At 46.5% G+C, this 27,381-nt stretch overlaps 1 protein-coding gene across 1 annotated transcript; it reads left to right on the forward strand.

Annotated features, from left to right (window-relative positions):
• The first annotated feature begins 1,568 nt into the window (after positions 1-1,568).
• Positions 1,569-26,922, forward strand: LOC306936733 (uncharacterized protein). Its single transcript, XM_079520350.1, has 12 exons — positions 1,569-1,910; positions 4,368-4,479; positions 5,654-5,747; positions 13,705-13,759; positions 14,247-14,387; positions 15,053-15,213; positions 17,033-17,131; positions 17,507-17,652; positions 18,205-18,376; positions 21,316-21,428; positions 21,752-21,836; positions 25,930-26,922. Exons 1-12 carry the CDS (start codon positions 1,793-1,795, stop codon positions 25,987-25,989), a joined length of 1,356 nt encoding a protein of 451 aa, XP_079376476.1. The 5' UTR covers positions 1,569-1,792; the 3' UTR covers positions 25,990-26,922.
• The last annotated feature ends 459 nt before the right edge of the window (positions 26,923-27,381 follow it).

Here is a 27,381-nt window from a genome sequence, read left to right on the forward strand (position 1 = left end):
CGTTCCACATTTTGGTGGCATAGGAGCGAAAATAATTTAGTCCTTTGTTTGTGCCGAATCTGGGTTGTACATGGTTCGTTGCACTCCCTCTGGTGTTGTGGGTGTGGACTTCGTTAACATTAAGGAAGTATCTAGACAGGTACATGGGTATCTTGGTGGTGTATCGAATCTTGTGGACCAGACCCATTGCAAGATGCTGTACTCTGTCGTCGACCCTAAGCCATTCCAGCCTGTCGAAGTGGGCAGGGGTGAGGTGGGTTCGGGGGGCTAGGTCAAGTAGGAGCCTGACCAGTTTGTTTTGGGAAGTCTGGAGCCTGGTTTTAAGGGCCTTTGAGGTGCTGTGGTACCAGGAGGTGCATGCATAGTCAAATAAACCCTGTACAAGGGCTCCTGTTAAGGTCTTCAAGGTGTTTTTGTTGACCAGTGAGGAGATCCTGTAAAGGAATCTTGTTCTATGGTTGACCTTTTTGATTACGTTGGTGGCCATTTTATCACCGGAAAGATTAGCCTCCAGGATGGAACCTAGGTAGGTAATTTCATCTTTACGTGTGATAACATTGTCACCCACTTTAACCAAGAAGCCATTTGCCTTGCTGAGATTACTATTACAATTTACAATTTACAATTTAGGCATTTAGCAGACGCTCTTAATCCAGAGCGACTTACATTAAGCAAGAACAAAAAGCATGGGAATACATCACAAGTAGAGCCAAAGAGAATGGATTCAGTTTTTCCCAGGTGTAAAGATAGTTTGTTATCAGCGAGCCAGGTGCAGATTCTACCGAGTTCAGAGCTGAGGGCATTTTCAACCTGCAGTTTGTCCCTGTCCGAGACCAGCAGTGCTGAGTCATCTGCGAACAGGAACAAGTTGCAGTCACAAGCTGAAGTCATGTCGTTTACATATATTAGGAACAGTAGAGGCCCTAGTATGCTTCCTTGTGGAACGCCACAGCTCACTGGGAGGGGGGGGGACAGTGTTCCGTTCACTTCCACCATCTGTTCTCTCCCCTCCAGGTAGGATTGCATCCAGCTCACTGATGTGCTATCGAAACCAATTGCTTTTAGCTTGTTAACCAGTATGGAGTGGTTCACGGTGTCAAAAGCCTTTTGGAGGTCCAGCATGACCATGCCGCAGTATTTGCCAGCGTCCACCTCTTGTTTGATGTGGTCGCTCAAATAGAGAAGGCATGTGTCAGTGGAGTGGGATGTTCTGAAGCCAGATTGGAACTCGTACAATAATTTATTAGTGGCAAGATACTTTTCAACCTGTTCATAGACTATTTTTTCCATCACTTTCGAGATGGAACTAAGAATAGAAATAGGGCGGGGTCTAATTTACTCCCTTTCTTGTGCAAGGGGGTTACTTTGGCCAGTTTGAAATCTTGGGGGACCTGTCCCTGTTTGATGGAGAGGTTTACTATGTGGGTGATGATTGGAGCTATAGAGATGGCTGAGTCTCTGAGAAATTTGGAGGGAATTGGATTGGATTGACAAACCAATTTGTCAATCCAAACTAAAACTAGAAAACAATAATACAATATATAAACTACACTACATTACCCAGCGGCCTTTGCTCAAATACCGTTAAAGTAGACGACGTGGCCCGTTGAATCGTTGATGACGTCTCCACTAAACGGACCGGGTTGATTCAAACTACGCACGGCACAGCCCGTCGTCGCTCTCAGGTCCCACATCTCCTTTCTCTTCGTCGCCATCATCTTTTTTTGAATGATAGCTAAGTGAACCCGTGGCAATTTAACCTGACAGACTTTGATATAAAACATCACCAACGATGTCCGGAAAAATTAAGAGCCGAAGCGCTGCGAACGCCGAGGCGGTGAGTGCCAGCGTGTCCTGCGACGAGCGCATCTTACGGGACTGTCACCAGCTGTACACCGATGCAGACAGCGGTGAGTCTCTGCCACTATTGTGTGTGTGCGCGTGTGTATACATCACATTATCTAATGTATGTACTGTTATTAACTAGTGATAATAGCCGATCTACAAGCTCAAGTCGTGTCGCGATGCGACGCGTTGTGAGTTTGCAGATCGGCTATTTCACTAGTTTGGGTTCCCGGGGGAGAAACATCACATTTCTCTTCTGGGTCTCTCGAGCTAAAGGGGTTTCGTTTGGCAATGACTTAAATGTTGCCGTTGAACTGGCCGTTATCTGATTCTGATGACACACACAGGGCAGTCGGTGTATGTGGCACTTCTCTCTAAAGCTCTGACGTGTTGATGCGGACTAGAGTCAAGGCTAATCGCTCAAAAATGTTTGGATTAGCCAAACGTTATGCTACCAGGGTTGCCATGTCTGCTTATTATAAGCGACCAAGTTGCGCTTGTTTTTCCTGTATGTCGCTTATTGTGGTTTGTTTTTTGGTGCTTGTTTCTAAAGTGTAGTTGCTTATCTTATTTGGGCTAGTTTCCTTTTTTTTTTTTTAATTCTTTAAACCAGTGGTTCTCAAACATTTTCATGTCGAGGACGCCCAAATGCATATGTATTTATTTTGTCCACTCCTTAATCCTTCCACGTCCACTCCCCCCCCGCCCCCCCCAGGGAGCGAATTTGTGAACCCAATAGGTTACTTATTTTGGGCTTGTATTAATAAACCTGGTATAGTTTATTTATCTCGCAAGACCTGGCAACAGCCGCAACACCGGCTGCTAGCTATTAGCAATGCTAATCCATCCTGTTTTGTGTGGTATGATGAAGTTGGCCTGTTGGGGGGGAATTTAGTTATTCAGATAACGGTACAGTCAAAGCAACGTTTAACAGTACAACCGTTTGGGTTGTAAGACACTGTCACTTTTGATCCAGACAGGGCAGGCTAGACGAGAATAAAGGCAAGCCCCGGCCACCGGCTTGAACTAAACTGGTTTAGCTGGCTGGCATTGAGTGATGCTCCGGGGGGGTGATGTTGTCATGTTTGGCTGACTTCACTTCACATGTTGGCCTCTTCTAGCTGTACATTCACCCAACTGCACTTGACTGACTTCTTTTATATCTATAGATACATGTAGATACATGATCCATAGCTCCAATGCCGTTGCCAAGGCATTAGAGCTGTATAAACCAGAGCTAAGATACATGCTGGAAAACAGAAGCCCCAATTAAGTTAGCTCCTTTCGGAACCCTACGTTAAAGTTTCTGACATTTTGATGACTTTATGTAGGGTTCCTTCTCACCGGCCTCAAGCGACATGGGATGCCATCTGATTTCCCCTGACTTAGCCCTGTGCTGCGGTGTGGGTGTCACGCTGACATATTCCAAACGAAGCATATGAACGCTATAGGAGACAACGAACCATCTGACCCCCCCCCGCGAACGGCTCAGAAGCCGTTAAGTATTTTTAATGTTTGTACGACCGTTTTGCCAGCTCTGAAATTCTCTCTTGTTGACATCCCATTGTACCGCCTCTCGGCATCTCGGTTGGCTAGCAGCGCCTCCCTACGCGCCTCGTAGGCGCAGCTAGCCAACCGAGATGTCAACAAGGAGGGACCGAAGAGAGAATTTCAGAGCTGGCAAAACGGTCGTACAAACATTAAAAATACTTAACGGCTTCTGAGCCGTTCGCGGGGGGGGTCAGATGGTTCGTTGTCTCCTATAGCGTTCATATGCTTCGTTTGGAATATGTCAGCGTGACACCCACACCGCAGCACAGGGCTAAGTCAGGGGAAATCAGATGGCATCCCATGTCGCTTGAGGCCGGTGAGACCGGACCCTACGTGGTAGGTCCAAAGGAGCTCAACCCGGGGGGTCCGGAGACGGGCTACAATTAAGTCTGAATTTAAGCCTAGAGCTTCTGAGTCCACTCCAGGTCCACTCAGAGACTTGGATAATCAGCACAGTTGGCACACCTTGTAAAGACACATACACTATCTTTACTGCTACTGGCCCAGTAGCCCTAATGCCACAACTTTCTTAAAGGATATTACCAAACTATGTGCACATTCACACTGGCATGCCTATTTCAGCATGCACATTTCCCCTAAAACTTTTAAAAGGTTTAATTTATTATTGTATTTTATTAACCCAAATAGTAGATCTAAGAAAGCAGTGAAGCACCATGATGAAATGCGACTCATTGTGACTTGTGAGGTTTATATAAGACTGTCTGTTTTCGCTGTTGTGCAACAATATATGGGTTTAGGGTTTTGACATTTGAAGCTGCTCAGTGGCCAACAATACGTATACGAGTGTGGTTGTACTGGTCAGCTCAGCTGTCAGCTCCCAGGTTTTAATTTAATGTCTGTATCAGTATGTGTGCAGGGCGTTGCTGTAAATGAAAACTTGTGCTGCTCAGCTACTACCCTGGGTAAATAAATAACAAAAAAGTGACAGTGTTGAGTTTGTGTTCTTCCAGGGCTGATCACAGTTGCCCAGTCTGTAGGTGTGAAGTTGCTGCCACCCAGGAAAAAGATCACGGTCATGTTGATGGGAAACCATTCTGCTGGCAAGAGCTCCTTCATCAACTGGTAATATCAACAACCATCATCGTTCTCCCTAACTTGTGTTCTGTCAGCAGTATTCAAACGCAGCACCACAGAGACATCATCATGACACACAAATAAGATGTAGTTGAATTTCATCCCTGTCGGGGGTGGGGTCGAAAACCTCTTATCTCCATGTTTTCACGTTTTTTGTGTTTATGTAAATGAATGCCTACTACTTGTCCTTGATCACACTGTGTCACACAAAAGTAGCAGATCTGCAAGTTCGAAACGCTCCACAAAGCGATACATTTTGAGCTTGTAGATCTGCTGCTTTTGTAGCTTTTGAAATTGAATTCAAATCCTGAAAAGTTTAACAGTTTTGGACATAGGTTTCCACCCGACAGCCGATTTGTATTAACTTGCTAGTGATGATTCTCAGTGATTGCTTTACAGATAAGATGACTGTTAACGGCTACTGTCAATGTAGGGCTGTGTTCATGGCACACAATTACCAGAATACTATAAGTTGTCTTTGCACTCTGTTCTACTTATCTCCTGTTGTGGTTGTCCTAATCTTGACCATTTGCATGCATGTGTAGGCTATATCTATGAAATGCATTTTTCCTCACTTACTCTAGGAAGACAATGCAAAGTTGTTGCTTTGACTGACAACCAACAACAGCACACGTCCAATGGCCAGACATACTGGTCACTTGGCTTCACTCAGTCGCATCATGCAAAGTAAAATCAATATGCTACACATTGACATTTGACAAGGCAATTAAAAAGAAGTGCAAACACACCTATAAAACAATAACGCAGCAAAGCCAAACTGTAGCTAGCTCAACTGGAAATGCAGCCTACCTTTTTGCAACTTGTTTTCAGTGACACCAGAACGGGCCAGGGAAGAAATTACCTACAAGCTCAGAATGTGTTGCGTTCTGACACATTGAGGCAGATCTACTCTTCTATTTTTACAATCTTTGAAAACGCATACTGTATACACTATACAGTAATGACATGCAGAAAATATGGATGTCATGTTAAAACGGTGCTGTTTGTTTACATATTTCAAACCAATTCCTTGTATTCATTGTTCTATAATAGAGAAAATACATCATAAATAAAACTGATATAAAAAATGCCAAACCTTGGGATCGTGACCCCCAGGTTGAGAACCCATGCGTTGTTAAGGTGTCTTTTCTTTTTTTGCCAGGTATGTCGAAGAGCACATCCAACGCACTGGCGTTGCGATAGAGACCCAAGGTTTCAGCTTTGTTACTAGTGGCCGCAAGAGAGAATCTCTCACAGTGAGTACAGCATTACTGATATTACACTTTTACTAACATTTCATAGTTTTTCAGTTATTTTATCGTTATCGATCCCTAAAGCGTCTGTCAACCACTGTTTGTCTGACTCTCTTGTTAACATTCTCACTTGTTATCTTTTACCTTTCCTTTACAATCAAGTCTCATTACTGTTAATGTATCTTGTACAGCTTAACACATTAGCACTAGCTACCTTAGTGCTAGAGTTAGAATACTGCCTAAAATACTGGTATTGGTGAGTATGCCAGTCTGTCCCATTCCACATAATTTATTACATGATATGTAATTTATAGTAATCAATTATTTAGTATTTTGAATGCTTCAGTTGATGTTGCACTACTACTGTTTTATATATATATTTTTTTATTTGTATTTATTACTAGATCAGTGGTTCTCAAACCTTTACATTTCAAGGACCCCCATAACTGTCAGAGTTACAGATCTGTGTGGTCCATTTCTAACCCCCTCAAGGAACCCTGAGAGTCCCTGGACCCCACTTTGAGAACCACTGTCCTAGATCTTTTTTAAACGGTACTCTGTATTGACTGATACGCAAGTTATGAGTATCTGAATCGGTATCAGGAAGTTCACATCTCAACGTGCTACATGATGTAGCTACACCTGCTGAAATAGAGGGCTAGGGCCTCTGGAAATGACTGGAATAGAGCCGGTACACGTATGGATGGACTCCGGTCAAAGAGTCACAGGAGGAGGGCTGCTTGATTTAGTGTCTTTAATCTTGAACAGTGCGGTTTTTACTGTCATGAACACGCACAGTCAGAGAGGAAAATAAAACACAGCTCCTCAGGTCAAACTAAGCAGAACAACTGAGTGAGAAAAGCATGCAAGCTGAACCTAATCATGATTATCACTGGGGCAGCCAGGGGCAGCCAATCAGCCTTGCTGTGTCAATGAGTCCTTGCATTGCTGTGTCAATGAGTCCTTGCATTGCTGAGTCAATTAACTAGGTCTTTCCTACACAGCCGCCTCCAAATGTGTACTTAAACATTTGAACATAAACAGGAAAGTCCATCAGGGGTCCCCCTCGCCAGGGAGACTCGGTAGCTGCACCAGACGAGATGCAGGGCGCAGGTAAATCTTGTCTTTCACCTGCACAGATGCGGTGCGGACGCGTCCATCAGCTCCAGGGTACGTCTGTGTGATTTTCCCGACAGGCCAGAGGGCCCGAGGGAGTTGCGGGTCCACAACGAGGACCACCTGACCGACGGACAGCTCTTTGCCATCCTTCCTCCACTTCTGTCTCTGTTGTAGTCCTGGCAAATAATGGCGGATGAATGTGGACCAGAAATGGTCAGCCAGTACTTGACTGTGTCTCCAGCGACGCTTCCCAAGGAGATCACTGGAGTCGTAGACAGCTTGTGGCAAGGACGAATCCCGGCGTCCCATGATGAGGATGTTTGGAGTGATGGGATCTGGATCTGCAACATCTGAGGAGAGGTAGCCCAATGGTTTGGCATTCATGATACCCTCCACTTCAATGAGGACTGTCCGGAGGACGGTCTCGGACACCGTCTGGTCCTTAAGGATGACCTTGAGGGCAGTCTTCACTGACTTCACCTCTCTCTCCCACGTTCCGCCAAAGTGTGGTGCACTCGGAGGGTTGAAACGGAATGTGATTTTCTGCTTGGCCAACTGTTCCTTCAGTCTTGGCGCCATCTCGGCAAACGATTCTTGCAGTTCTCTGTCCCCTCCGACAAAGTTAGTGCCGTTATCGGAAAGAAGTTCGAATGGAGTGCCTCGCCGTGAGATGAATCGTCTCAAGGACATCAGGAAAGCATCGGAGTCCAAGCTTTCCAGGAGATCAAGGTGTATGCAACAAGTAGTCATGCATTTGTACACAATTCCCCATCTCTTCTCGTTACGGCGTCCTATCTTCACGTGGAATGGCCCGAAACAGTCCACTCCAGTGGAATAGAACGGGGGCTTGTAAAGGCGTAAGCGAGAAGGTGGAAGGTCCGCCATCTTGGGGACGTCAGGCTTTGCTCGCCATAGCTGGCATTCTCGGCAGGAGTGCTGATGCTTGCGGATTGCTTCTCTCCCACGCAGAACCCAGTATGTGCGGCGTAATTCGGCAAGTACTCTCTCTGACCCAGGGTGCAGAAGAGTTTGGTCATAATCTTGGATGAGCAACCTTGTCAGAGGATGCTGTGGATCCAACACGATTGGACGTATGGCGTCGATCTCCAGGTTCTCTGCCCTGTGTAGCCTACCTCCAACTCTGAGGAGGCCTGTGACAGGGTCATACTCTGGGGATAGTGAGCTCAGCTTACTGTCAGAGGGAAGAGCCCGATCTGACTTGAGGGCCTTGACCTCCTCCGGGAACGAGTCCGTCTGGGCACGTAGGATGAGGGCCCTCTCAGCCTTCAGGTAGTCCGCTGCCTCAAGCTGATCAGAATCAGCCGCCCCGTGAAGGGACCTGGCTGTCGCTTGAATGAGCTCTTTCCATGAAGAGAAGTCTTCGATGGCAGGTAACTGGGGAACAGAAGAGATGGTCACATTACCAATGATGGCGGATTTCCTCAGCTCACCGTTGTCAGAGTTGGGTTCAGCTGAGGGCATGGTAGGCCATTGATCTTCAGGTAGGTAGAGGAACTCTGGTCCCATGTGCCATCGATGTGGTTGTGCCAACTCCTTCAGAGTCAGACCCCGAGTGATGTCATCTGCCGGATTCAAAGCAGAGTTCACATATCTCCAGCTGTCAGGCTCAGTCAGGTTCTGGATCTCCGCCACGCGGGTGCCCACGAACACCTTGTATCTACAGGACTCTGACTTAATCCAATGTAGAACGGTAGTGGAGTCAGACCACAGGACAACTCGCTGGATGGGCACGGTGAGTTCAGCTTGGAGTACGCCAGCGAGCTGAGCACCTGTGAGGGCAGCACTCAGTTCCAGGCGTGGCATCGACAGCTGTTTGCGGGGGGCCACCCGAGACCTAGCAAGCACAAAAGAAATATGGACGTCCTGTTGGTCGTCCACGGTCCTCATGTAGGCGACAGAGCCGTATGCCCGCTCTGACGCATCACAAAAGATGTGGAGGTCTCTTGTGACTGTAGCAGTGTCGGCTTGTGGCGGAGCATACGCCCGAGGGAACTCCAGTTGTATAAGGTGAGGAATCTCTTGTTCCCAGGAATGCCATTGGTCAAGCAGACTTCGAGGTCGGATCACCTCGTCCCAGCCAACCTCCTCCTTCCACAGGTCTTGGATGAGGACCTTAGCCCTTGTAGTGAATGGCACGATATAGCCGAGAGGGTCGTACTGGCAGGCTAGTACTCGGTAAAGATTCCTCAATGTAGGTGATAAGGTCTCCAATGGGCGATGCTTGTACCCCAAGGTGTCGCTGAGACAATTCCAACGTAGACCTAAGGTAGGCTCCTGAAGGTCGTTACTGGATTTAGAGAGCCATAGTTCGCTACTTTCCGAGCGGGCCTCAGGTGGGAGGTGTTCGATGATCTTGGGCACATTACTTGCCCACTGGCGGACCTCAAAACCTCCTGATTGTAGGTGCTGGCGGAGGTCGTCAACTAGACCTTTGGCCTCGTCCGCAGAGTAGGTGCTGTGAAGACAGTTGTCCACATAGAATGACTGTTCAACTGTCTCGGTCAAAGCTGGGTTGCCCTCTACACTGTCTTGAATGTGTCGCTGGAGGGCGTAGATAGCGCAGCAGGGACTACATGTCGTCCCAAAGGGAAGTACCTGCCACTCATAAACACTCGGTTCCTGCTCTCTCTCCATGTCTCTCCAGATAAAACGTAGAACTGGCTTGTCACCGGGCAGTAGGCGGATCTGGTGAAACATTCCTTTAATATCTCCACTCACTGCCACTGAGTGTTGACGGAACCGGATGAGGACACCGAGCAGGCTCGGTCCTAGAGCAGGTCCGGGAAGCAGGAGGTCATTTAGGGACAGGCCCTGATACTGGAATGAACAATTGAATACAATCCTGTCCTTCCCGTTGTGATTCACCATATGGTGTGGAAGATACCAGGATTCTGTAGACTGGTCGACTTCAGCAGGATGTATCTTTGCCACGTAGCCAGCCTTCTCCAGTTTTCGGATCTCATTACAGTAGACCTCTGCTCGCTTAGGGTCCTTGGCAAGTCGTCTCTCAGTGCTGCGGAGGCACGGCAGCGCAGCTTCCTTTGAAGCATGAAGTTGGGTGGCGTGTGTTCGCCGAAGCAGGGGGGTAGCGTAACGCTGGATTCCATTAACCTCGACTCTAATGGTGGATGATTGTAGCATGTCGATGGCTTGCTGGTCCTGCTTCGAGCGTGTGGCTGCCTTCTGATTCACATAAGGGAGAGTGTCTACTTGCCAAAGGCGCTCCACATTCTTGAAGAGCTCGTTAGCCGGGGATACAGTGGAGATGTGGAGGCACTGTGTATTAGATGTGTTCTGGACAATACTGGTAGGGCCCTGGAGTGACCAACCCAGTCGGGTACAAATGGCGATAGGACCTCCCAGTGGGCCTGCACGTACTGGCTGTACAGGGGTCAGGAGATGTGGCATATCTGAACCTATCAGGAGCAGAGGCTTAGCTTGGTCGATTGGCGGTAAGGGCAGGCCACGGAGGTGCTTGTAACGTTTCTGTAGTGCAGCTATGGGGTAGGAGTGTTGTGCCAGGCTCAGACTGTTGGCAGTGAAGGCCTGGTGGATCCGGTACCTCTCGGAAGGCATACACAGTGGAGAAACATCAAAGGAGACAGAGCTGCCCTGGAGCTGCTCGACTGTCTGCTGGACCGTTTGCAAGTGGAGAGTCTCTCGCTCTCTCGGAAGGTTCAAGCTCCGCACGGCTTGAGGGAGGATGATACTTCGTTCAGAGCCGTCATCCAAAACGGCATATGTCTCAATGTTTTGATCCCCATTTCTCAAGATGACCTTAATGACCTTCAGCATCACCTGGTGTGGGCGGTTTGGCCGGTCGAGGTAAATTCTGGTAGGTGGTGTAGTCACCATGTGGACGTTAGTTCGGGCCTGCTGGACGGAGTCATGTAAGATGGTGAGGTGCTGCTCCTTACATATTTTGCAAGGGCGCTTCAGAGTACATGCTTCAGCGGCGTGATTGCGGCCACACTTCCAGCACCGTTTTCCATCTTTGATCCACTTCACCACCTGGTTGATGGACAACTTCTTGAAGTCATCACAGTTATTTATGAAGTGCTCTTTATTGTCACAATAAGGACAATACGGTTTGGACTTGAAGGTGGACTTACGTGCATACTCTGAAGTACTAGGACGAGCAGACTCTGATGGGCTGGCGACGTCCTCAGCGTTGAGAAGAATGGTTGTGGTCCTTTCCTTCGGCATGACACGATGATCCGTCTTGGCTGGCTTGGAGTTGGGGGCATCGCACTGATAGAGCGCTGCAGCTCGGCTTGATAGACGCTTGGCATGTGATTTCCTCTGAAGCCAGGCTGCCAGGTCGGACAGAGTGTACGTCTGGTCATACCCTGTCCTGAGAATACCCTGATTCAGACTGTATTCAATGAACCCGTCTCTGTAAGATGGGGGCATCTTGGCCAGCAGCCTGTCGACGTGTGATCCACATCTCAACTCGTAACCATTAGGTCCTTCCAGGGTCCCAAGCATGCCCACCAGTGACTGGATGGACAGTGCGAAGGAGTCGAAGGCTTCAGAGTCACCGAATTTGATGGCAGGTGTATTGAGGATGGCACCTAGCTCGGACTGGACGAGCTGCCGGGGTTGACCGTATTTGTCTTGCAGGGCTTGCAATGCAGCAGTGTACGGTTCAGAGTCGTACATGTAAGCTTTTGCCAGGTGGAGAGCGCTGGGAAGCTTCAAGTGACCAAGGAGCAGTTGGTATTTATACTGTTCGGTCAAGTACCCGTGACCGCTTGTCAGGTTATCCAAGGCCATCTTGAGGAGAGCGAAGTCGCTTTCACGGTCGCGCTCAAAGATTGGCAGTATTGATTGGGGAATGCCATAAGGCTGGGTGAATGGCATCATTGAACCTGGGTGCTGATATCGCGGTGGTTCAGCCTTTTGCTGGTTAGGAGCCATATAATGTACAGCAGAACTCATAGGGTCGTGAGAGTGAGCCGCAGTGGAGGTATTCACACCATAGGAAGGAATCTGTACGGCTGGTACGGTGGTGTGATACTGCTGGGTCTGGATGTTATGCCCTACCGCAGAGGCCTGGTGTGACCTAGGGGGGAGCCTAGAGTGAGCTGACAAGACCGTGTTCGGATGCAATTGTACTGATGGTGCAGCGGAGTAAGACGTTGGTTGTGTTGTCGGGTGCGTTGCTGTAATGCTCGCAGTGGATTGAGCAGACAGCAGCTGGGTGCGGGAGCGCACAACCGGAGCTTGGAACGCTGCAGCGGGTGAATGGGAGAAAGGTATAGTTTGTATTGGGGGATGCCTCACTGCAGTACCTATGGAAAGTTGAGGAGGCAGTTGCTGGTTGAGAGCAGGTAGGAACGATGCAGTCGAAGCAGAAAGTTCTGAAACAGGGGGTGCAGCAGAGAGGTGCATTGACTGGTGTGATGGCTGCCTCACTGTAGTGTCCATGGTGGAGTGAGCCTGCATGTGCTGGCTGCTCTGCAGAGCGACTGGACGCTGCAGTGTTGTAGAGTCCGTAGGAAAGGCGCTCGTGCTTGGTACTGGCTTGAAGCTAGATGTGGGTGGTGTACGGCTACCTGGCTCCTCCCTCACAGACTCTTGAAGGAGTGAGGTGACTAGCTGGGCCACCTGGAGTTCGGTTTCCTTCTTCTTTAGTCGCCTTTGTCTGTCAATACGTTTGGCTATAGCCTCTCGTGCATCTTGTGCCTCCTGCTGCATACGTTGAAGGTGCTGACACTCCAGATCAGCTCTGCTGTCTTCCAAGACCTGTTGTTGTAGTTGCTCCAGCTCCAGGCGTTGGATATTCTCTTCGAGAATAGCTTCCTGGATCGGTGTCAGAGCACGTCGGGGGTCTGCACTAGCAGAGGATCGATGGGAGCCTGAGCTTGCGGCTGACTTGGCCTTTGAATGGTGTGAGGACTCACGATGTGAGCCCGAACCAGAGGCGGACTTGTCCTTGGAATGGTGTGAGGACTCACGATGTGAGCCCGAACCAGAGGCGGACTTGTCCTTGGAATGGTGTGAGGACTCACTCGCCCTGGATGAACTCGACACAGAGGCCGACTTGGCCTTTGAGTGGTGTGAGGACTTACTTTGAGTGTGTGTACTCCTCATGGATGGAGGCTTTGACCCACCGACCTGTTCTCCTGACGTGTGTGACCGTGACCGATGTGAGTGCTCACTCATCTGAGATGGGGTCCTCGTCTCGCCATCCCGACGTTCTGATGCGTGGGATGGAGCCTTTGGAGGTTCATCTCGGGTCTGAGGTGTGTAGCCCACTTCGAAGTCACTCAGGTGCTGGGGAAGGTGTTGCTCTCTGTGGGGACGAGTTGCTGCCTCGGCTGCATCTTGCTCTGCAGGATCCATAGTGTTGATGGAGCTCTATCCGGATCGAAGGACCATGAAATAGAGGGCTAGGGCCTCTGGAAATGACTGGAATAGAGCCGGTACACGTATGGATGGACTCCGGTCAAAGAGTCACAGGAGGAGGGCTGCTTGATTTAGTGTCTTTAATCTTGAACAGTGCGGTTTTTACTGTCATGAACACGCACAGTCAGAGAGGAAAATAAAACACAGCTCCTCAGGTCAAACTAAGCAGAACAACTGAGTGAGAAAAGCATGCAAGCTGAACCTAATCATGATTATCACTGGGGCAGCCAGGGGCAGCCAATCAGCCTTGCTGTGTCAATGAGTCCTTGCATTGCTGTGTCAATGAGTCCTTGCATTGCTGAGTCAATTAACTAGGTCTTTCCTACACCTGCAAACAACGAGGTATAAATCGCAATTGCATTGCATACTGTATGAGGCTTGGCTTTACCTGGCTGTGTTTGTCTTTTAGGGAAATGCCACCCTTCATCTATATCCACACTTCAAGCCTATGCAAGAATTCAAAGGTGAGAGAGTCTTCTGCACTCCAGTCACTGTAATTCCCACATTGTGTTTACAGTAGTGGCATTATTTTAATCTCTTCCCTTGCTGTGACAAAATTGTTACGATCACAAGCACGACACAAATGCAAGGATCAGAGGAATCGTCAGCCACAGTATACTTCAAGACGTTTACTTTGTATCTGCTGTGGTGTAATTGGAGCATTACTGTTCTAATGACTACAAATACAATCAATAACCTTGTGCCTAAAAAGTGAAAAAAAACCTCTTGTAGATCTGTCATTTTGAACTAGCAATAGAATACATGTTTAGAAGCATCTTACATAAAACATGAACTGTCTCAAGTCAATAAAGCAAAGATTAAAGCCTCAACCTGTGACTTCTGCAACCGACTGGTTGGCTGTATGTACAGTAGAACAGCGGTGAATGACAAAAGCCCAAACACCATTACATTTTCAGTCATGAGATTTTCTTGTTGCTTTATGCCACATAGGCGTGTCGGAGTACCTGAGCACGGAGATCTGCACATCACGGCAGAAGCGCTTCAGCCTGGTGACGTTCGTGGACACGCCAGGTCTGGTGGACGGTGACATGAAGTATCCCTTTGATGTGGACCAGGCCGTCATGTGGCTAGGTGGGTCTGTGGGCAATAGAATCTGTGATGGAAGAAGCACTCGCATGTTGTGTGTGTGTGTGTACATGTATGTATATGTCTATATATGCTTTGTGATACAGATAATAATACAGATACAAAGTAACTAAACTTTTGAAATAAATCTAATGGCGTAAAAGTACAATATTTGGATCTGAAATGTAGTGGAAATCTTAAATACTCAAGTAAAGTAAAATACAACATGGCAATGGCTTTTGATTTTGTAGTTGCCAGGCTTTTTGTTTGCAAACTGGGGTGTGTGAAGGATGTGAATTTGACCTGATTTCCCAGTTAAAAGTACTCATGCTGTTCATAACATGCGTGCACATGCAAATTATCTATGCATTCCAATGGGTAAGTCTTGCCATTTTATTAATCGCTAAAGGAGTGTTCAAATAACACTGTCAGAGTTAGGGGGGTCTTTGCAAATAAACATTTGAGATCCACTAGTACTAGTGGACTCCTAATGTGTCATAGTCGTGTTATACATATTCTGAAGAAAACCTGTAGACATGGCATTCAGTAATTGGGTTTTACTGTATGATCAAAATAGGAACATTATAATGGTGTGTAAAACAGAAAATCAACAGATTTGTCCAATACGGACATATTGGTGAGTGGTGACCCCGTCTCTTCTCACTCTTTAGGTGAGCTGTGTGATCTGATCCTGGTGTTCTTCGACCCCATGGGCCAGGCGCTGTGCAAGCGCACGCTCAACATAGTGGAGGCCCTCAACGAGAAGCACGGCGACCGCCTCCGCTTCTACCTCAGCAAGGCCGACGAGGCCGGAGGAGAGTCTGACAGACAGGTGCGTACACACACACACACACACACACACAGCGCCATGGGTGCAATAGTTAATCAAACAAATCAATTTAATTGATTGCGATACTTTTATCAAATATTTAGATCATGTCATTATAGCCGCAACATTTTTAAAGGTAAAAGGTGCGTTGTGATCTTGTAAATGGGCTATATTCAATTATTCGATTAAACAATTTCTAAAGTAGATAATCACTTCTTGTAGCCCTAGATCAAAATGTTAACGGCATTCTGGCTGGTGGCCACTCCCTTGCTTTGATGAATCATTTAGAAGTATCCTATTGACTGGAATAGAGACTCACTAATAATTAATATCCCCCCTCACTGACTTGACCTGTGACATACACAGTCAAAGTTTTATTTTAATGAAAGAATGATATTTCAACCAATCTGTGTGGTAGAGCAGTGGTTCTCAAGATGGCAGTGATGTGACAATGTAAGGACTTTTAATAAATGTTTAATTCCTCCAAAAGGAGGGGGGGGGGGTCCCAGTTCGAATATGATGATTCTTATTAGTAGTTCCAGTAACGTTCCATTGAGAACGTTAGACCCTGGTGTCAAGTAGGACACCTACTGATGACAAGTAGTACTGCCTGAACCTCATACGCAACATCTAAGGTCTGTTGGCAGATTAGATTGCCGCTTGAATTTTACGCCGTGAGAACGTACAACTGGAACCAAATGGAGTTAAAATGAACACAGGGTTTTACTGTATGTGGCCTAGCCCATAACCACTCTGAACAACGACACAATTACGCATTTTCCTCATTAGTTTCTTCACCAGGTATTTGCCACGGTATGGGGATATTATAGTCTTATGTATCTTTCACCAATCATTTATTTCTGCTTCACTAATCACCGACCAATCAGTGATCCTATGGATTGGGCCTTTAAAGGTATATTTAGTGATTTCACTTAATTCAAATATCACTTATTTTTTGTTTTGTTGTGATAATCCTCCCTACTATATGTAGGGAGGATTGTGTGTGTGTGTGTGTGCTGACCATATAAGGAGTTCCTCCCTGTCCCCAGTTAACCCCTGGGGTTCAAAAAACCTTAGGCTGGTGGCCCAGCCTCCATCCAATCAAGGACTGTCTAAGAAGGACGAGACGCGAAGACCTTAAGGGCGACGCCATGTTGCTCACATGGTGCTCCATGGAAGGAAAGAAACATGTGCAGTTGAGACCAGGAAGTTGGACATGACAAATCATAGATATTGTGCAAATGGCCCAGCAGATGGCGTGATGCCACTGACAGGAGATATGCTTGTACATTGCATTTTACCTTTTATATTAACGTTTTAACGGCAAAAGTAAGTCCCAGCATGGATCATCACACAGACAGTAATGTTGGTCAGACATGACATATGTACAAGCATCTCTCCTGTCAGTGGCATCACGCCATCTGCTGGGCCATTTGCACCATATCTATGATTTGTCATGTCCAACTTCCTGGTCTCAACTGCGCATGTTTCTTTCCTTCCATGGAGCACCATGTGAGCAACATGGCGTCGCCCTTAAGGTCTTCGCGTCTCGTCCTTCTTAGACAGTCCTTGCATCCAATCAGGATAGAGAGGGCCCTTTTGCCAATCATGATCGAGCGGGGGCGGGCCTTGGAGTGTGTGTGTGTGTGTGTGTGTGTGTGTGTGCTGTTGGCCTGTTGCGCGTCCCCCCCCACTGTAGTGCGTGCATGTGCACATCTTGTTACCGGGGCGGACCGGGGGGTTTTCCAAATCACTGAATGCTCCTTTAACATTTTTTTTTCCTCCCTTTTCTTTTTTCCTGTTTTGTGACTGGCTCTCTCAGAGAGTGATGATGCAGATTGTTCAAGAGCTGTGTAAGCGGCAGGGACTCAACAAGTGTGGCTTTGACATGCCCACTATCTACATTCCTAACCCGAACAAGGTAGGTAGATGGGCCACTGGGCTGACCCAAACACTCAATAGAGCCTATAAACCTCTCCATATTCTAACTTTGTGTGTCACACAAAAATAGAAGATCCACTCCTATGTTTGCTATTTTCGAATTTGAATTCTGGAGGTTTGGACATATGAGGTTTCCACCCAACAGAGATGATATAAACTATAGTATACAAACTTACTGTACTTAAAAGTAAATGAAGACTCTCTCTCTCTCTCTCTCTCCCTTGTGTATGTTGCACAGGTAATCTGAAATATCACATGAGCAGAGCCACATCGCCAAACTAAATGCCATATCATTGCAATAAATGGTTAATCTTAGCTGAAAGTGTCTCAATTAAATGTTTGTTGCTGCCCACAGCCCAGTCGCTGTGTGAACCAGATAGAGGAGGTGTGTCGCACCGTGGAGAAGACCATCAACCAGACTGTCCAGAACACACTCAACTCCCTGGAGAAGGACTGTGAGCTCATTAACGACGCCATCACAAACACCCTCTACGAGGACAGGTAACTAGTAACTACGGCTGTTAGGGAAAACATCCATTCATTTAACGGTACTCATTAAGAAAGACCTGAGGCTGATTCGACAAATGCCTTCTAAAGCAGTGGTTCTCACACTTTCAAGATTTTCTAAAGAATGTTCAAAGATAGATGTACAAGCTTACAGTGTGTCACAAACGGTTAAAGATTGCGATTCTTATTATCAACGATTCTGAATCGATTCACAATTTCCTTGCACACACACTCCCTGGAGGCTAAGAGAGAACATCTGCCCCAATTCTTTCCGCATGTTATAGCACTTCCAGCAGGCCAATCTTTGCTAAACTTAATAACTAATTTGTTTCATATTACCCCTACAGGTGTTTGTCCAAAACTCACACAAAACTGTACACATTATCTATGTGATCAAGACAGATCTGTCAGATATTTTCATATTTCAACCTGATTGGCTATGATTAGCTTCCAAAGTTTGCAACAGGACTGTAATGCCACTGCTTCTAACACCCCCCTCAGGCCATGCCCTTGACCATGACCATGTCCCCTCCCTCCCCCCTCCAGGCAGACCAGTGTTGAGAACCGGCGGTCGCGCTGCAAGGGCTGCTTCCTGGGCCTGCTGGGCTTCTGCGTGCCGCTGTGCCTCATGCTCCTGCTGGTCCTGGGGAACCTGTCCCGAGAACTGCTGGAGATGGCGCTGGGAGACCACGGCACGGACGCTCTCTCACTCTACCTGGTGAGTTCGGCGATATGGCTGTGTCGACCATTTATTAATGTTTACTCGTCGATGAATGGGCTATAGCCTTATTAGCCTATATGCACACAGAATAACTCTTCCTACTTCCGGGCATTGTTACCGGTGTTACCGATGATATTAATTAAGGCTCTGTTCCATTTAGTGTACAGTGGTTCTCAAACTTTTTAATTTCAAGGACCCCTATAACTCTGAGAGTTGCACACCTGTACGGGGCAATTTGGAACCCTCTCAAGGATCCACTGGTGTGTTTCCATTGAGCCAACACGCACAATAGCAGCACCCTGACTGTTTGACCAGAATGGAACAGAGTTTCATTAGTATCGGCAGTAACACCGGGAAGGGGTCCACGGTCTTTCCAAAATGGCGTGTGTGCATAGAGCCCATTGTCGCTCAAATAATGGTTTATTAACGATTTAACCTCTTAAACCCAAGGGGGGTCCAGGAGGGAAAATCAAAAATATGGGAGTTGGAACCTAAGACCTTGACCAGCCCCATTTACCCGCTGAGAGCTGTTTATGAGGTGGTTGGAACCTAAGACCTTGACCAGCCCCATTTACCCGCTGAGAGCTGTTTATGAGGTGGTTGGAACCTAAGACCTTGACCAGCCCCATTTACCCACTGAGAGCTGTTTATGAGATGGAACCTAAGACCTTGACCAGCCCCATTTACCCTGAGAGCTGTTTATGAGGTGGAACCTAAGACCTTGACCAGCCCCATTTACCCGCTGAGAGCTGTTTATGAGGTGGTTGGAACCTAAGACCTTGACCAGCCCCATTTACCCGCTGAGAGCTGTTTATGAGATGGAACCTAAGACCTTGACCAGCCCCATTTACCCGCTGAGAGCTGTTTATGAGGTGGTTGGAACCTAAGACCTTGACCAGCCCCATTTACCCGCTGAGAGCAGTTTATGAGGTGGTTGGAACCTAAGACCTTGACCAGCCCCATTTACCCTGAGAGCTGTTTATGAGGTGGTTGGAACCTAAGACCTTGACCAGCCCCATTTACCCTGAGAGCTGTTTATGAGATGGAACCTAAGACCTTGACCAGCCCAATTTACCCTGAGAGCTGTTTATGAGGTGGTTGGAACCTAAGACCTTGACCAGCCCCATTTACCCTGAGAGCTGTTTATGAGATGGAACCTAAGACCTTGACCAGCCCCATTTACCCCTGAGAGCTGTTTATGAGGTGGTTGGAACCTAAGACCTTGACCAGCCCCATTTACCCTGAGAGCTGTTTATGAGATGGAACCTAAGACCTTGACCAGCCCCATTTACCCACTGAGAGCTGTTTATGAGGTGGAACCTAAGACCTTGACCAGCCCCATTTACCCTGAGAGCTGTTTATGAGATGGAACCTAAGACCTTGACCAGCCCCATTTACCCGCTGAGAGCTGTTTATGAGGTGGAACCTAAGACCTTGACCAGCCCCATTTACCCTGAGAGCTGTTTATGAGGTGGAACCTAAGACCTTGACCAGCCCCATTTACACTGAGAGCTGTTTATGAGGTGGAACCTAAGACCTTGACCAGCCCCATTTACCCACTGAGAGCTGTTTATGAGATGGAACCTAAGACCTTGACCAGCCCCATTTACCCTGAGAGCTGTTTATGAGGTGGAACCTAAGACCTTGACCAGCCCCATTTACCCGCTGAGAGCTGTTCATGAGGTGGAACCTAAGACCTTGACCAGCCCCATTTACCCTGAGAGCTGTTTATGAGGTGGTTGGAACCTAAGACCTTGACCAGCCCCATTTACCCGCTGAGAGCTGTTTATGAGGTGGAACCTAAGACCTTGACCAGCCCCATTTACCCTGAGAGCTGTTTATGAGGTGGAACCTAAGACCTTGACCAGCCCCATTTACCCGCTGAGAGCTGTTCATGAGGTGGAACCTAAGACCTTGACCAGCCCCATTTACCCTGAGAGCTGTTTATGAGGTGGTTGGAACCTAAGACCTTGACCAGCCCCATTTACCCGCTGAGAGCTGTTTATGAGGTGGAACCTAAGACCTTGACCAGCCCCATTTACCCGCTGAGAGCTGTTTATGAGGTGGAACCTAAGACCTTGACCAGCCCCATTTACCCTGAGAGCTGTTTATGAGGTGGAACCTAAGACCTTGACCAGCCCCATTTACCCTGAGAGCTGTTTATGAGGTGGTTGGAACCTAAGACCTTGACCAGCCCCATTTACCCGCTGAGAGCTGTTTATGAGGTGGAACCTAAGACCTTGACCAGCCCCATTTACCCGCTGAGAGCTGTTTATGAGGTGGAACCTAAGACCTTGACCAGCCCCATTTACCCGCCGAGAGCTGTTTATGAGGTGGAACCTAAGACCTTGACCAGCCCCATTTACCCACTGAGAGCTGTTTATGAGGTGGTTGGAACCTAAGACCTTGACCAGCCCCATTTACCCACTGAGAGCTGTTTATGAGGTGGACAGCCTCTGCCCCAGCCGGCAGGGGATTGGGGCTTTAATTGTGTTTCTATTGTTCAACATTATTGGACACCAATATTTTACAATCAATGTCACCATTATCTTATACCGCCTCATTATGATTTTCCCCCTAATAATGAGAATAGCCCATCTTTTGAGCTTGTAGATCAGCTAGTGTTTTGTGTGTGTGTGTGTGTGTGTGTGTGTGTGTGTGTGTGTGTGTGTGTGTGTGTGTGTGTGTGTGTGTGTGTGTGTGTGTGTGTGTGTGTGTGTGTGTGTGTGTGTGTGTGTGTGTGTGTGTGTGTGTGTGTGTGTGTGTGTGTGTGTGTGTGTGTGTGTGTGTGTGTGTGTGTGTGTGTGTGTGTGTGTGTGTGTGTGTGTGTGTGTGTGTGTGTGTGTGTGTGTGTGTGTGTGTGTGTGTGTGTGTGTGTGTGTGTGTGAGAGAGTGTGTGCAGTAGCGGATGTAATGGATCATGTTCCTCTGTGCAGACTCCATTGGTGCGTGTGTTCGACTCCCTGTCTGTGGAGCAGCAGCTGTACGGATGTGGTGGGATGGTTCTCCTCTCCTTCCTCCTGCTCCTCCTCGCACGCTGCTCCTTCAGGTAGGAACAGCAGGAACAATGTTACTAAAGCATCATCATTTTACATATGTTAATTGTTTCGGAAACGGCACTAGTGTGGTGGTGGCTCCTTTCACACTGTTTCACAAACCACACATTAGGGCATGGCCATACAAACTTATTTATTTTGCTTTAATCTATGTATTCTTAGAGATTTTGAGCTACCAATGGAAACGAGCCAAAAGGCTTTTCTGGTTTCGTCCTTTTAGCAGACCTTGTATTGTACTGTATATCCCTGTGCCTGTCCTTGCAAACTGTTAATTAAAAAAGTAATCAATCAAAGCCTCTTCTCCCACTTTGTGCAGGACTCAACCCACTCTGTCAGGCAAACAGAAAAGACAGCTGCAACAGAAACTGGAGTATGTGCAGGATGTGGTCAAGACCAAAAAGGTGTGTTTACATAACATTTTGATATTCTATACATTTACTAACAAACACTTACAGAGTTAGGCTAAAACAGTAGAGAATCAGAGCAAAGCCCTCTAGTGGTGAAAAGTGGCATTGGTGTATTGCAAGTTGCAAACCCTTTTTGCTTAGTGTTAATTGAACCCAAGACGATTAAAAGAAGGTTTACTTCCTGTATTAGCCTTTTACGTTATAGGAGGCTGGAAGCAGGTTGGAGTCTATTCATTCCAATGGTAGAGTGAATGTGAACACGGCTTCTTTAGCTCCATGGTCACTGGACCCGATCGCCACAAGCCATAAATGTTTTTCCTATTGTGCACGTGCAGACGGTGTGCGGGTCATTTCATTCTTATTCTGTATGTTGATCCCTGACCGATCAGGTGCAGACTTCGTTTCCAAGACTTTCATACTAAAATGGCTTTTTTCAGAGAGAAAAGGGAAGAAAATCTACTTTATTTTCGACCTTTCTCTGTCCCAGCATGGCAGCAACACATTCACGGGATCTAGCACCAGTAAATATAGGACATTCGTAGGATTTATGTACTATTTCGCCTCTAGTAGCTCCAAATGGGATGGTCAATCTTCATAAATTATCCATCATTGATTCAACTTGGCGTTCCATTTGGGTAGCTAGCTACAGAGTGCAGACCATAGACAGAAGCAACGTTACGTGAAATAAATGTTCTTTCAGGTTTCGTTCCATGGCCAAATACATTTTAATGATAAACTTTATTTATATAGCACCTTTCAAAACAAGGTTCCAAAGTGCTGTACAGTACAAAAACAACATGTAACAAGTTACAGTCAAAAGCTATTTTAAAACGAGAAACGCAAAAGGAAAAGATGACAAATAGCAGCAGTTGGATATGTAATAATCTATAGAAGGGGTAAACGGTGAGTTTTTAAAAGTGACTTAAACACAGGCACAGATGGTGCTAACCTTACATGTAGAGCATTCCATAATCTGGGTGCCCGGGTGGCAAAGGCCCGATCACCTCTGGTGACAAGGTTCGTTCTAGGCCCTCAAGGAGGGCCTTATCCGATGATCTGAGGATGCGTTCAGATTTAGGAGGGGACAGCATCTCGAAGATGTACATGGGTAGGGGCCAGCCCATTTAGGGCTTTATATGTAATGAGTAGAATTTTGAAGTCGCATCTGGTGCTCACAGGCAGCCAGTGGAGAGTCGCAAGTACAGGTGTAATATGGTCCTGTTTTTTAGTGTTGGTAAGCAGTCTGGCAGCAGAATTTTGGATTAACTGTAGACGGGATGTGATTTTCTTACTAAGGCCGGAGTAGAGGGAATTGCAGTAGTCGAGGCGTGATGAAATGAGGGCATGTATGACTATCTCGAGGTCTGGAGCTGATGGGAAAGGCTTGATTTTTGCAATATTTCTTAATTGGAAATGGCATGATTGTACAACTGTTGTTACCTGTTTATTAAAAGTTAAGTCTGAGTCAAAAATCACCCCGAGATTACGGGCTGCAGGTGTGACATTTGTGGAAAGGGAGTCAAGTTGTGAGTGTAATGGGAGGGTGGGGGGGGGGGCGAATAAAATGATCTCTGTTTTTGACGGAAATTCTGTGTCATCCGCTTCCGAGCGATTCCCAAGCAGGTTCTGCGGGAAGGAGCGCTCGTTGCACCACGCCGGCCACGCGTAGTAGTCTAGGAAAGCGCCGCCCGCGCGGGCGGAACCTCACCTTCTAATACAAACCCAAAACCCCATTCTGCCAGCTGCCTCGCTAGCCTAGTGGATTACTACGCCGACTTGTAATACCATGCTTCACGCGTTCGCGCCCCACTGCCGCCACCTCTTTTACTACCGCAGACTTTTTAATAGTTTTTGGATTAAGGTTGGTGAGGGGTTCGTTAATAGTTTTTGGATTAAGGTTGGTGAGGGGTACGTTAATAGTTTTTGGATTAAGGTTGGTGAGGGGTACGTTAATAGTTTTTGGATTAAGGTTGGTGAGGGGTGCATTAAAAAGATTGGATTAAGGTTGGTGAGGGATGCGTTGCTCCCCTGCTTGCGGTTATGTTTAGGTTCGAGTTAGAGATAGGGTTAGTACTAGTCATAGAGTACTAGTAGGCATAAACACTTGTGTGCGGTCCAAAACACAGCCCAGCGCTTCCTACAACCAATCACAGCGCTCCAAATTCAACTCGCGCTTGGGAATCGCTCGGACGCGTGTCATCCAGTCTTTGATGTCAGAGAGACAGGCCAAAAGAGGTGACATGTTGCCTGAGCCGGGTTTAAAAGAGTACCTGAGACCTTTAAAAGAGTAGTCTCAGTGCTATGGAGGGTGCGGAAACCAGATTGGAATTTTTCCTGTAAGTACTGTTAAAATTCATGTATGAAATCAATTGGTTAGAAACTACTTTCTCTAAAACTTTAGATAAAAAGGATAGTTTTGAAATGGGTCTAAAATTATTTAAAATGAGGGGGTCCAATGAAGGCTTTTTCAGTAGGGGCTGCAGTGCACCAGGGCATGTTTAAGGCTACTTGGGAAAACCCCTGTGGCCAGGGAACAGTTTAAAATGTATAGAATATTGGGGCCAACGGTTTCGAGGACCTCTTTTAGGAATGTGGGATGGAGTCTAATGGGCATGAGGATGATTTAATTTGTGATATTGTCTGTTGGAGTGTTGCTAGTGAAATCTGTTAAAATGAGGTGAGGTGGGACGGTAGTGGTGGAAAGATATCGGGGGCTCTAGGAGCTGGGGGAAGATTCTGTCTTATTCCTTCAACCTTATTGATGAAGTGGTGGAGGAACTCCTCACACCTTTCTGAGGAGGCCTCCAGACTGACTGGGTAGTGGGCTGATTACGGAGTCAATTGCTTTAAACAGAATTGTGGGAGTGAGAGGTAATGAGGTTGGAAAAATATCTGTTTCTGGCATCATTTACTGCAGAATGATAACTGGCCATCAATTCCCTGATATGGTCATGGGATGAGGTGAGTCTATTTTTCTTCCAATTTCGTTCGGCCTTCCTGCATTTTCTTTTGATGTCTCTGGTCTGATCATTTTGCCAGAGCATGGCTTTTTGCTTGACATATTTGATTTTAAAAGGTGCAATAGAGTCGAGAATATGTGAGCAGGTGCTGTTAAAATCATCAACTAAAACATCAACTGACAGTGGTGGGTGCATGGTGGTGTTGGCTGTGGTAGCTGGAAAAGCCTGGTGAAAGAGTTGAATGTCCGGGAACGGGAGGATGTACGTGGCAGAGCAGCAGGAGGAGGCAGCATGGTGTGGAAAAATACAGCTTTGTGGTCAGAGGGAGGAAAATATTCAAATTAACCAGGGAGACGCCATGGGTTAGGTCAAGGCCCAAGGGTGTGTCCCAATTTGTGGGTGGGACCATTTACCATTTAGTGTCAGGTAAAAGGATTAATAAAATCTGTTAGAAAAGTGGAGGAAGGGCAGCAGAAGTGGGTATTGTAGTCCCCTGTCAGGATAACACTGTCATGCTGGGCCATAATAATTGATAAAAACTATCAATTATTGATATTGTTCCTCTAGGAACCCGGCTACGCGTTTTGGTGGCCTGTAAATTAAGGCGAATTAAATAGGGGTCTTACCATTAATAATAAAACAAAATAATTCGAAAGTGGAAGTGAAAGCTTCCATATCTACAGGGGAGCATTTAATGATGTTTCTGTACAGTGTACACTATTGCTAGACCACCGGCATGGCCCAATCTAGGGTGGTTAAAGTATGAAAACTCAGGTGGGCAGGTCTCTTTGAGAGTTGGAGAATCACCTGGACCCAGCCATGACTCTGTAATCATGAATATATCTGTATCTGATGACATAATAAGATCTCTGCAAATGAAAGAGTGTTTGTGAGAGCTAACATTTAACAGGCACATAAGAGGTGCAGTGACATCTGGTGGTGAGTTGACACGTCTCAGCATGGAGGTTGGAATGGACAGTGCCATGGTTTGAGTGGCTGCCAGAGTCACTCAAAATTTGGGTGGTACTTGCCATGAAAAAGTTTAGAGAAAACTGTTGTGATTTACAAGACATTTGTAGAATGGGCGTCATGTCTCAATGGGTTAACGTATGTCTCCATCTCTGCAGAAAAAGCTGTATGAAGACTACCTCCGCCAGAGTGTTGGTGACCACGACATGGGCCTGTAGAGAGACTGAACCGGCGGACCAAATGCCCCACAGCACCATTATATCACTGTTTCTCTATGTCTGGTCTGGAGCACGCCCGGTCCAAATAGAACATTATGGCTCTGAGCATACATATGGAAGCATTTATCTTTCCTATGTAGACTGTAAAATCATCTACTCTGAGTGTACAAATGGAGCAAGATTGACCCTCAAAGGTCCATTTTTGTACACTCAAGAGTTACAGACCACCAAGGACCCTTTTGGACCCGCTGATGTTGAGACTCAGTGCCATATACTGTAACATCATGTGTAGTTGTAAACGTATGGCTGTAAACCTCAACGTAATCATCACTGATACTGTGAGCTGTTCTCTCATCTAATCCATCATGTAGATACTTTAATGAACATTTTCCATAAATCACAAATTAATCAAACTAGCCCTTAATGAATTATTTGTTTTCGTGACACAAGAGCTGTAGGTTACCGTTTATTTTTTACAGAGAGCATTTATAACCATTCTCGTATGCCATATGTAGAAATTTGGGCTTATACCACTTAAAGCACTTATTTAAAGCAATGCAAACTATTTATATTGTCACTTGATAATTTTATTTTCATTTAGTGGCTATACTGTAGCACTGGTTTACTTGAATGGCCGTGCAAACATATTTTCTTTTTCTTTTTAAAGACTTAACCAGCATTTTATACTGTACTTTGTATTGAAGTGGACAGAAGTTACAATTTCTGTTACAATTTCACACAATTCCACATACCTTCATGCTATTGTGCATTTATGCGCCAGCTGGCATGCTGTGATGTGTAACGCCATAGACCTGCCATCAACAAAGTCCTTTTCACTCTGTATGACTACGATCAAACCTTTTGTACTTTTTTCCTACGTTACTATGTTTCATTGTAACTAACAAAATAAACGGAGTGAGTAACACATTGTAATCATGGTGGGTGTTTGGATTAATTTATTTTGATTATCATGTTGACTTTATAATTTAGACCTTCCAATGCAGACAAACCTCATGTCAAACTCACTTTTCAGGGTTCAAATTCAAAAGCAGCAGGTCCACAACAAGTTCAAAACATGTTGCTTTGCGCTGCGCTTCAAGCTTGCAGATCTGCTATTGATGCTTTTGTGTGTCGCTATATTATGATCAAGTAGGGCGTTCATTTGCGAAAAAATTGCGAAGGGTTATAATATGGAGATTCTGCTCGACAGCAATGATATTCAAGAGTCAAGAGCCATATAACACATTTATTATGCCGGCGCCAGACGGCACCCAGATATGTTATGCGGTTGTCCGTCAGCCCGTCCAGCTGTCTCGTTCTTGTGAACGTGATCTCTCAGGAATGCCTGTGGGGGAATTTCACCACTTCATGACATTTGGCACAAATGTCCAC

The sequence above is a fragment of the Electrona antarctica genome, assembly GCF_951216825.1.
Source record: "Electrona antarctica genome assembly, chromosome: 14".
Lineage (NCBI taxonomy): Eukaryota > Metazoa > Chordata > Actinopteri > Myctophiformes > Myctophidae > Electrona > Electrona antarctica.

Bases quoted from the DNA above. Each gene is read 5' to 3' on its own strand.
- LOC306936733 (XM_079520350.1), top strand. From the start codon at position 1,793: ATGTCCGGAAAAATTAAGAGCCGAAGCGCTGCGAACGCCGAGGCGGTG. The intron at 4,480-5,653 runs GTAATATCAACA...TTTTTTTGCCAG, and splicing joins AAGAGCTCCTTCATCAACTG to GTATGTCGAAGAGCACATCC. The intron at 17,653-18,204 runs GTAACTAGTAAC...TCCCCCCTCCAG, and splicing joins AACACCCTCTACGAGGACAG to GCAGACCAGTGTTGAGAACC.